This window comes from Egretta garzetta, unplaced genomic scaffold (genome assembly GCF_000687185.1).
Source record: "Egretta garzetta isolate BGI_Z169 unplaced genomic scaffold, ASM68718v1 scaffold32, whole genome shotgun sequence".
In the NCBI taxonomy this organism is placed as follows: Eukaryota; Metazoa; Chordata; class Aves; order Pelecaniformes; family Ardeidae; genus Egretta; species Egretta garzetta.
Genome location: NW_009259035.1, coordinates 3,935,491 through 3,947,647, shown reverse-complemented (window position 1 = coordinate 3,947,647; position 12,157 = coordinate 3,935,491). Strand labels below are relative to the sequence as shown.

General features: G+C 41.1%; 1 protein-coding gene across 1 annotated transcript in view; it reads right to left on the bottom strand.

Moving 5' to 3' along the window:
* Positions 1-3,967: 3,967 nt before the first annotated feature.
* Positions 3,968-12,157, bottom strand: part of GRID2 (glutamate ionotropic receptor delta type subunit 2) — a 746,969-nt gene continuing 738,779 nt past the window's right edge. The window contains 2 exon segments of the mRNA XM_009634848.1: positions 3,968-4,390; positions 8,483-8,723. Of these exon segments, the coding sequence (XP_009633143.1) occupies positions 3,968-4,390; positions 8,483-8,723 (664 nt within the window).

The window sequence follows — 12,157 nt, the reverse complement described above, 5'->3', positions numbered from 1 at the left end:
TGTTTTTATGAAGTCAGGAGGGAAACCCAGGAGACTTTGGCCCTGGTCATGCTGTGGCTGAGTCAGGGACAGTTGCAATCATTCACTTGATTGGCACAGCAGGACTATTTTTTTTTTTTTTCTCCAGGTATTTCACTGTTGGTCAATAGAAACATCTTACTAAGTGATTCTTTGAAATTGGATAAATATATTTTCTTCCACTGCTTGCTTTTTGTTTGAGGCTGGTGCGTCAAAATGGCTGTATGACTGGCATCACCATGCAAACAACTCATCTCATCTTCCTATAGAGCTGGCTTGTATTTCCAAGCACTGTGGTCTCCTGCAGAGGAAACACTTGGCAGTCTTTAACACTGTTACTTCACGAGATTTTTATTTAAAGAAAGGGAGAAGCGTCACATCGGGTTCACCTTAATGTAACCTGTTACAGAGAGTACCTAGGCCATTTCTGTAAAACTAGGCAGCTCTGGAGGGGAGTGTCTGCGAGTGCGAGTGACAGGGACAATGCCAATGTTTAAGTGAATGACTTACGATGCCAGCAGGACAGCGCTTTCCAAGAGGCCATGAATACTTTACAGGCCAGGAACAGCCTAAAACTAAGACCCTGATCCTGCAAGCATCTTTGTGGCTAAGGGAACCCCTACTAGATACACCGTAATATGCAGAAGGAAGGGCTTGTAGGGTCAGTGCCTCAGTTTGCCATGGCTCTGCCTCAGAGAAAATACGTAGAGCTTGTCCCTTGGCTGATTTTTCTGAAGTAAGAAAAGCAGCCTGGTTACAAAAGCTTCCAGCACCCCGCTGCTAGGCATTTGGTGCCCACTGATGTACAATCCTACTGGCGTTAATGCGTAGGCACCTTTACATTTTAACCTCAAGGCATTTTCAATAATCTAAGTTCCTTCAGATTTTTACGTTATCTAGATTCAGATTTTTTTTTTCATCTAGCAATGAATTGAGGACTCCCTCCAATGTATTTTTGAAACTATAAAATGAAATCCCCCAAATGCCTGCTTAGCTTCGTAGAAAATTGTAAGAGGGCAAAAATATTATTCAGTGGATGAAATATACTGAGTGTAAAAAGCCAGCAGACAAACTCTGGATGCTGCAAGTTAAATCACCACGACTGACATTACTGCAGTACATCCTGCGTGACTTACTAATGACTAGGCCGTTAAGTTTAACATGTTATTGAAACTTAAGGATTGAGAAGGCCAAATATGGGCTAAATTCTCTCACGCTACAAATTTTGTCAAATCTAAAGGCAGTGTATATCCAGTATCACAGCAACTAACTTCTGTGCAAATAAAGACGGCAGAATGTGATTCTGTAAAAATAACAACCACGTTCCAAGAAAATTCCTAGATTACGCTAAAAAGGATGGAGGTGGGATGCAGTATTTCTACAAAATCACGCCCTGTACATGTCAGTGCCAACGAACTCTAAAACCATTCTCCAAAATGCTGTCCCTGTATGTTTTCTGAACTCTAAGCCTGGCATTGATACGTATGGTAAGTCTCGGTGATTTCCATGGATGCTCTACACTGAGCTGACTCCTGGCAGCCTGGCAAGCTCCTGCCATCTCCATGGGCTAAATCCCCTTCAGTAACGGTGCGGCAAAACCCCTTGCCGCAGGCTGAAAATCCCACAGCACTCAGCGATCAAACAGGAGGAAACACAAGTTTAGAAAACAATTTTATTAGACAAATTATTTAGACAAATTATACACAGAAAGCTCTGCCACTTGTAACTGAGGCCTCCAAAAAGTGTTTTGTGTATCTGTATAATAGGCAACACATCAAAATAGGCCTATTTTAAATATCGTACATGGTTAACAGGTTTTTTTAATAGCTAAAATCACTGCAACATCTGGTATGTCCCTACGTAGCTTGTTGGAAAGAAATTTTCTTTTTTTTTTTTTTTTTTTTTTTCATTTTACTCCGAAGTGTGGATGAGTTCATGAATGTTACAAGGGGGAAGCAAGTTGTGCATGCTTTTAGACACTTGCTACCCTGGAAACAAAATGGCCTTTTGCACGATAGGAATTTGTTCTGCCTTACACAGTAGACAATATTTGAAGATTTAGTACAAAAAACAGTGACAGTACAAGATGCTCCCCCAGAACAGAATTAGCATCAAAATAGAATAGATCTGAAGAATATACCTTTTAATTTATCCTAAAGCAAATCACATAGGCTGATTCCTATTAATCCTAGCCAAAGAATGAGTTAGGTTAAAATAAGTGTATGGCTGCATTAAAACCAAAACCAAACCAAAAAAACCTCACAGGATAAACTGCTTGCTTTCTACTTAACCGCATTTTTAGTTTTAAGGATTACAAATTGAAAGCTCTTCCTACATTTCTAACAGGTAACAGTGTTACTTTAAAAAGCTGGTGCCAAAGTGGGCACTGGTCTTGCTCTCACTGCTGTTCTTTCTCTTGTTCTATACAGTTGGCACTAATGTAAAAAATACATAGCTCCTCTAAATCTAACTTAACATATAAAGGGTTAAAATGAGCGCCTGTTCCTATTTTTTTTTCCTTAGAACAATACGTGATTATAATTAAGGCCACATCTGTATTTGTTGAGGGCTTTTTTTTTTTCTCCACTAACACCATTATTGTATTGATCAGCTGTGCTGATTTGGAAAATAATTTATTAACCTTTGATCTATGTTTAAACTTCTCTAGAGCTATATTAGTTGCTCATGAATGTGGTATACCTAAGAGAGAGTTCCATTTGTCTAATCGATTAGAAGTAAAATTATCAATGTTAGCCTTATAGAATGCTCAATAGCCAATGCAAAACCTAACCGAAGGAGTTACATCTAGGTACAAACGTCAAATTGCCCTGGATGTTCTAATAAAAAAGTATAAAATATGATCTGTTGGCAAACGATGCGAGTCAGAATAACATTAAAGCAACCTGTCTTTTCTAAATGAAAAGACCCCCTGCACTGTACATCTTTCCTGTATACAACACATTTTTACTAAAGCTTTATTAAATGAACTGCAATAGCAACGGCTGCCATTTTATAGCTATATATACATGTATATATATATACACATACCTGTGTGTATATATGTATATATATATATGTATGAGATACTAATTTATTTAACACAACAGAGGCTTCTGCCATATGATACAGTTTACTGTACATAAGAAAAACTTTTAACACTGTACAATCACATAAAGGTCATATGCACTGTTGCAGTGCAAAAGTAGATTTAACTGTAGTCTTTACTGGCATAGTAATGGCTTTTTGTAATCCTACAAAATTGCATTCTCATATTATGGGGCCTGAATGGTCTTCTAACTTCATTTGTTTTGCGTTCATTTTTTTCCTTTTTTTTTCTTTTGCCTTTTTTTTTTAAATTTTTCCTTTTTTTTTTTTTTTAAACTGCAGGGTTTGCCTTTGGTCCACAGTTAAAAGGACACACAGCAGTGGAGCACTGACCGGATGCAGCAAAATACATGAAAAGGATTTAAGTTATTGCAATTATAGTAAAAAAAGGCGGTGGGGGAGGAGGAGCGAATGCCCTTCTGTAAAGTAATCCTCAGGGGTCTTCTATGCATGAATCACTGCACGTTTCCTATATTTAAAGTATATGAAAAGCCTGAAGTAACCAAAACCTAACGTGGTGATAAACCAAAGAATAAGTGGTTCAAGTAGTAAAGAGTAACGAGAATAAGGGGAGACAGAGGAGACCAGACCGAGAAAGCAGAGAAGAGGAGGAGGAAGAGTTGCTACTAATAATCCTGATTCTTAAATAAAAGAAAAAAAAAAAAAGAAAAAAAAAAAACAAACAGAAAACAACCCCCAAACAAATTAAAAAAACCCAACCCTCAAACCCCCAAAAAATAAGGAAAAGAAAAAAGGTTACATCCATGTTAGTCCCACAATATTACAGCTGCTCCTTGCAAAGGGAGTCCTAAGAAAGAAACAGTGAAGAAACTTGGTCTGATGCTCAGATGGAGGTGCCTCGGTCTGGGTCACTACCGATATTCAGCCCCAGAGTAGGAGTTGGTTGGTAAGGGATAGATGACATTGTTTTGATGGGGCTTCTGAAAAAGCCACCGTTGGGTGCCCTGTGCCTGAAAGGGCCAGTTCGGTGCTCGGGCACGCTGCCGAAGGAGAAACCCGAAGCGGCTTTAGCAGACAGCGTGCGGCTCAGAGTCTGGATCTGTTCTGGTATGAAGGTGGTTGTGGTGATGTGAGTGTTTCTGAAGTCACTGATTTGCTCCAGTGCCTGACGTGTGGGTAAAGTGTCAATGTCCAGTGGGGTCAAGTCAATCGACGAGGTGGAGAACTGTTTATGGGGACTGTCGTCGTCTGTGCAGAGGCTGTTCACGCGCCTGTGGAGGTGCTCCAGGTCGATCTCCTTGTCGTCCTGGGGAATGAGAAAAACAAGAGGCACCGCTCACCATCACCATTTGTGCTGGGTGGAAGCTTCACAGTACGATCCGAACTGCTCGGGAAGCCCAACGCACAAGTAACTACAGCTGGCTGTTAGCTGATGGCATCTCCGAACGTCACCAGCAAACACCTCCACCGCCTGAAGCTGGGTGGGCTAAGCCAAACCGAGGCAGACCCTTACACCACAGCTACCTTCAAACCCTGAATCCGAACAACAAATCTCCAAGTGCTATGGGTCGGTTTCCGTCAGGAAAAGCAGGGCTCAGAGCTAGGCGGGTTGGACTAGCAACAGCTGAGTAACAGTAAACTTTGTGCCATGAAAGCAAAGCATAATCTCAAATGTCTGGGGTGATGCCAGTTCTTCAACTCCACAATGAGGACTAAGTTTGAACGACAACATGGGAGGCTCTGAGGGATCTGGTTGCTGTCTCTGTCATCCTCTCAGGGCTTAAGGAGGGGCTAAAAACATCTCAAGTTGCCTCGATAATATAAATTGTGGCATAGAAAAGCTGAACTTCTAGACAAAAATCCAAGCACTGGCGACTCACTGACATCACATGGAAAGGAGTACACCAGACGATTTTAAATTACAGTGCCAAAAGAAGGGTTCATTCTCCCCTTACCTACAAAGCAGCAATTCCACTGATTCTGATAGAATTATGCTCTTGTGGGTGAGAAGAAGAGAAGGTGGGCTGGGGCATTTATTGTAATATATCATCCCTCCTCTTACCTCTGTCCCTTTTCCTTCTTAAATCTCTCCTCCCAAAGAACTCAGTTAAACAGGTTTGTATGTTACAACTGAGAATTTAAATGCACGGAAATTACAAAAAGAGGAGCACGTCCTAGGTGACACAATAAATCACCTGTATTGTACATAGGTATTTACTGAACTGCAAAGCTTAATCCAAAGGGGCATTAAGTTTACACGTACAGGGGTATTCCCTCAACCTAGGTAGCGCAGCTCATTCGGAACAAAAATAATTTCAACTAACCTTAACATTTACCTTAATCTCTGTGAAATCTACTGGCTCTTCCAGGCCACTAGAAATATCTCACACGCTAGGACCTCACAGAGGATAATTAGGCAGCCGATAGATGTGCACTGATGACTTCCAGCCTTGATTACTGCAATTCAATGACTGGCTTGATCCAGAGCTCCCTGAATCAATGGCAAAACTCCTAGTATACCGAATGGGCTCGAGATCCCTCCTTTGTCTAGGAATGAGGTCAAGCACTCTGAAAAAGTCCACACCTAGAACAAACTGCAGGAGTTCATCTACTTAGCAAAACGGATCACCGAATATTTGCACTGGTACCACGCCGAACACAGAGCCTGACTGGAAGAAGACTAAGAGGCCAGCTCCCCTCCAGGATTTTACCCTCCAATACAGGGACAGGGAGACAAAACGGGAGAAGAGGGGCAGGGAACGGGGCATCAGGGATCTCCCAGGGACTGGATGATCGCTGACCGCAGAGGCTTTGCTTTGAGCTCATCACGGGAGGGAAAAAATGCAGTGCTCGTTTCTCGGACTTGGCTTTCTGTCTATAGTTTATTCACATGTGGACATAGACATGGATGCACATAACAACAACACAGGTGACACCAAAACCAAACGCATTCACCAAACGCTCTCTCCTACTAACTTTGGAGCTGCATATGGATGCAGGAGAACTGGGACCACATCGGAAGCTAAAGAAATACACAGAGGCTCTGTTAGCGTGTGCAAGTCATGACTATGTCTCTGAGGGACAGTCCTAAAGATTTTTCCTTTTTTTCTTTTTTTTTTTTTTTTGATTGGTTGGTTGGTTTTTGTTTGTTTGTTTTTAATTTTGAAAAAACCACACAAACATGTAATTTAAAATGCCAATTGGGAAAAGATTGGAATTTCATCACTTCTGAGCCTCTATAAGTTACTCCTCTTTCTTCTCTTACAGAGATGCATTTGGGGCTAGGGTCAGACCAGTGAAAATATATAAGCGGTGATATTCTCCCATGCTTAGCCCACAACCCGATCTCCACCCAATCCATACACCAAAATGAGACCCACTCACAGTAAGATTGTGCATATCTCCATAATATGATCTTTCCTCTTCTCTCTTGTGTGATCAGTAGTGACATATTCAGCAGTTTTCACATTTAAATTATCATCAGGCTTCAGAGTCAACATCCCATTGAGATTACTGGGGCGGTTCATACTTCTCTCAGAGCTACCGTTTAAGGCTGTCTGCAGACTCAGGCAGACATCATTGAATGGATTACTTCTGGTACGCGACTGAAATGTTATCTTCGCAACCATAAGACAATTTTTTTCAGTATAAATGCTTGCATTCTGGAGCACAAGATGGCAGCCACCAGGAAAAAGGGTTGGCTTGCTGACCACAAACTGGCCCAATCTGACCCCCGACTCTGGACTAGTGGCCTGGAAGAGCCAATGGATTTCATGGAAGCTAAAATGAATTTTAAGAAAGTTAGTTAAGATGTATTTCTTTGCTGAATGACCCCCACATCCAGGATAGTGGGGACATTCAGCACATACGTCCACGTTAAACTCAGTTTTGAGCCAAGCTTTTCGATTTAGCGTTGAGATGCAATTTTACGTGCTAAGCTAATGACCACGTAACAAAGATCAAGGAGGCCAAATTATACCATTTGTGGAAAGTATACACGTGAATTTCTCTGCATTTGAAAATTGAAATAGGAAATTTTAGAGTCATATAAAACATTATTTTCCTTTGTTATTTATTTTCATGTTTTGCACCAGATAAATAGGAAGTATGCAGTTCTGAAAGTTTGGGTAAAAAAGAATCAAGTAAATTTTAGGGTTCTAAAATAATTTACCAGTTAAAACTATATGGTTTCCATTCCTGAGAAACCCAATTTAAAGACTAGAGATTCTTTTTTGGTTTGGTTTTTTTTTTTTTCCTTTTAATAATGGTCCGGTCCAGATCCTGAACAAAAAAAAGCTTGGGAATTAAAACAGGCAAGAAAAGTTTAAACGTATTCTAACATGAGTGCCAATGCTGTCTAATTAGGTAGTGTAATTAATCCTGCCTGATTACACAGCATTAGATTAGCAGGAATAAACACAATGGAGAAACTGCAGAGAAAGTGAGACCACTGCACACAAATTAATAGCAACACCCCACAAGCTACACAGATGTGTCTAAGCTACACAGATAGAAAAGCTGTAATTGATAGTGCTACATATTTAGGTTCAGCTTTGGGCATCGCTGCCAAGTACATTTTAATAACTTTTTTGTTTTCCTGATGTTTTTCTAGTATTTTGTAGAGCTAAAGACTTAATGATGAAGGGAAAAAAATTGTTTTTAAGACCACATAAGGCTCAGATGGCTGGTAAAGGGGCAGGTGGATTGCCATGGAAAGGAAAGCGTTACACATGCAGGCATAGAAACAAACTCATCTCTGGTGTAAAATAACATATTTCTCCCCGGGTTCTCCATCCAAGATTTTCTGAAACACGTCTGTAGTAGATTTCAGAAATAAGTCTGGCCTGAATCTAAAGAATCTAATGTATGCTTGCTTCCCTGGACTTCAGATTAAATAACGAGAGCTGAAGTCTCAAGAGGTTAACTTTTCTGAAAATGGGGACAAGCTTATTTAAGAAGCTAACTGCTAATTAAAGGGCTAAACTTTGCAAATCTGTTTTGAAAGACTCAGCCACTGAGCTTAGGGGATGTATTTTTCAAGAAGCAGCCAAGAAACCTTTGAACTTACTGGTGAGAATTAGCTCTCACCAATGGGAATAATGAGCTAAATATTGATGTATTAATAATGTACTATTCTACAAGTAACAGATGTGTTTTACTCAGAATAGTTGCATATTTATACATCATCAATATACATATTTTCTTTTTTTTTTTTCATTTGAGCTTTTCTAGAAAGAATAGCTGAAGAGATTTAGAGGAACAGCATTTACCTTAAAAAATCAGGAAGCTAAGGAAATTTCTCTGAATATGATTCCCCACCCTCTCTAATGCTATAAAGTCAAGGCAGCAATCTTTAGGGTGCATGGAAATTCCCCAGGAGAAATGGAGGGTCTAATACCTCTTTTGATGGAACCCGGGAGCCTTTCCTTTTATTCCACCACGTTTCCAACATTGCAATGAAACAGGATAGGACAATCCCAGCAGCGAGGATGCAGAAAACACCTGCAAAACTTTTAATGTCCAGGGCACCTCCTTTCTGTTTGGTATCCACAGATGAGTAAAGATCACATTGACCGTTCTTCGGCCACCACTTATGCTTCAGGATGTCCATGTCACCGTTCTGCTGCAGCTCCAAAATCCTTGAGGAGAAAGCATAGAGTCAGGAGTTACAGCGGGGCAGTGGAGGTGGCATCTGAGAGCCCGAGGATGTAATCCAACTACTCGCAACCTTCCCATGTGCCTCAGAAAGCCATCAGCTAATGAATCCAGCCAGGAAAGAAAGCCAGAATATGGGGTTGCCTGTAAGACTGAGCACATGGATAGATATGCCCCGCTCTAGATACAGGAAAGCACATACAAGTCTCTCTTTCCTTCTTTTAAGACCCTTAATGAAAATGCTTTACTTCATATGCCAAATTTTCTTAACTGGATTTCACTACAGACTGTGTCAATTGACTTTTTGTAGTGCATTAGGTATTTGGCAATATATATTTTGCATTTTAATTGCTGGAGAAGAGACATTTCAATCAAAAAAAAAAAAGAAAAAGAGGCAAATACAATTCAGATGTACCACAGGATACACATTACCTTATTGTAAACTGATCTTTATCAGGTTACCTACTTGCTGCTTTGGAGAGAGAGCAGAACCATATCAATTGCAGTCAGTAAAGACCTAAACTAACCTTGCTCAACGCAAGTGTGCGACCTGCTGGGAAGCAACTTCCATAGGAAGGTTCTTTGCTGTGGAATCCACTCGTCCTTGTACCTCCATACCCAGCCCACTGCCAAAGATTTACCACACAGATTGCAAGGCCGGTGTATTTATTTTTCAAGGCCAGTGTATTTAGATAGCCTTCCTGTGAGATGAATAGTTTGAGGAATGAGAATTCTGTTTGGAAGAAGATTTTCATATTTAGCTCATTATTCCTGAGGAGAGTGGTTTTTTAAAAACATCCAGAAATGCCTAGAGTAGCAGCTGGGTGCATCTGGTTACCCAAAATAAAAAATTTCAACAATTACACTTAAAAAGAATAAAACAGGGGGAATGTTTTCCTTCATGTAATAAATTTGTTTTTCATTTCAGTGTTAGAAGGCAAACAATTACTTGTGCAATCATTTGACACAGCATGCAAAAAATCCAAGTGCACGCAAACCAGCAGAGGTCTGGGATGTTGCTACCAGAGACTGTACTGTGTTGAAGGAGGAAGAAAAGCTGTCCCACCGGCTCAGGGCTACCATAACAGCTCAGTGCAGTGGTCTACCTCAACCTCAGAAAAATAGTGTTATGAAAAGGAGTTTGAATGCATCTCGGAAGCACAGGGCAACTGCTCTATACAGAGATCATTCAATCTCAAATGCCACTTGAACAGGTAGGCATGTCAATGAAGCCGATAAATTTTCTATGGCACATCCAAACGACCATATAGTTACGCTGTGGTCCTACCAGGAATGCAGCCTTCAGTGGCTTAAATCCCAGCACAGCTCTGGAGAGAGTTTCTGCTTCCTACCTGGGAGTACATCCTGTGGCTGAGATCCCGACCTGTTCAGAGGGGAATGGCTTGTCCACCTATGTGCCGTACCAAAGGGAACAGTGCCCTTGAGGAACAGACTGCAAGGGTTACGCGTGGCTTTGGAAATGCCAGAACTACCTTGTTCGCATAGCTGTGTGTTTCTAAGAAGTGGGACATACTCTGTGCAATGCCCACTGACAGTACATTGCCAGCCCTGGAGAATGGTGAACAAGGTCAGAGTTGCCTGGGCTGTATTTTGAATTGTCCCAAACCCAATGCCAACTTAGGGGAGCCCCATCCCGCAGCTTCCTGAGGGGGCAGGGATAAGTCAAGGACAGGAGGAGTCTCTGCTCTGTTTCTAGAGACAGAATAGCTGTTCAGAGGAGCTTTGGAGGCATGGGGACCACACGCAGGATTGCTGCCTAGAGCTGCCTATAGGGAGCGTGTATAGAAGCTGGAGCCAGACCCAGTGACAGGAAGAGATGCAAATGGGACGAACTGGACCACGAGCAATTCCGACTAGATAAAAAGGAAAATGTGAGAGGTCAAAGACTGAACAGAGAATTTGCAGCATCTCCATCCTTGGCGATACTCAAAGGCCCATTGGGCAACCTGACCTAATCAGACCTGCTTTGAGGAGAGGGCTTGGGCTGGAGCCCTCCGGAAGTCCTTTCCCACCATAATTACTCCTCTGTGACTGCAAACACAGCCCATACACTACTTTCTGTCATGGCACACCGTGCTTACAGCCATAACTCACCGCAATTCTAGTTTTCACTGCCCTAGCATCCTCCATTAGGACTTATGTGAGTATTTTGGCCCAACTATTCCAGTCTGTCAGGTTAGCAGGAGCAGCAGATCGCCACCATAAACAGAGCCCTTTCGTATAAGTTCTCATGGAGTAATAGAAGATTAATTTTCGATGCCCAGTCCAAACATTTGGCATATGTGTTTTTATATTTAGGAATTACTGTACTACCTACACTAGGCAGTAACAGAATGACATTGTGGGGCTTATTTCTTCCAGCAGCAACTCTAAGCCCTGAGCAGGGCTATTTTCTCTCTTTTATTCAGTCAGTAATAGAACGAACCATCCAAATGATTGCTCTATTCTCATTAATTAAATGATTCTTCACTTGTCAGTGTAATTCCTGATTACACAAGACATCTTTTCAACAATAGGCATTTGCATAAAGACACTGAACTTTAGCTTGTTCCTTAACAGAGATTTATTCCTAATTGTACTCTTGCTAATTATTGGCAATTTTCTTTATGGATGTAACATGTAAGTTCAATTATTTAAAGGAAAACATAAAAAAGAAGCAGAAACCAGGGAGAGTAATTGTATCATTACATGGAAAATCTTGAGAAATAGAAAGCTTATAATGAAGCCTTGTAAAACTGCAGCTGAAAACAGATGTTGAGAGATAAAATACGTATCAAGAGAGATTATAAGAGCAGGAATATCTAACTATATTAACTTCACACAGAGAAAAAGGGAGATCTCCCTTCTCTTAGACTTAGTAACCAGTTTGTTTCTGAATTCACCCATTTACAGAACCAAAATAATAGGTGACACATTAAAAAGATTTCACGCTACCAACCCGTTCCTAGTTTCCTATTTTTGTAGCACATTTGCAGAAATTAAAATCGTACTTTTATTGTCATTCCATGAAAAGCAGCAGGAGGAAGGGAGGTTTCTTGCAAGCGTGGGCACTGCTATGCTTGCCACACGATGGCACTCTTCCCATAAAAATACCCTCACACAAGCTAACCCGGTACCTGTTGGGTGGCAGGCACTACAATCAGTTTGAGATTGGATTTTCAAATTTAATAAATGCCTAAAATAATAACGCATGAACTAAATGCTCTGAATGATAATGATGCACTAAATGCTATAATGCCAGCAAGTGCCTCTTTGCACAAGTCCCAGATTTTTACAACGGAACTTTTCCTCGACAGCCTTGGCTCCTTTGAGCCTGCTGTATTGGCACGGAGCAGTATTGCCACACGTAAGCCAGTAGTAAGAGCGGTGGGAAGCAATAAGCAAGGTGCATGAATTC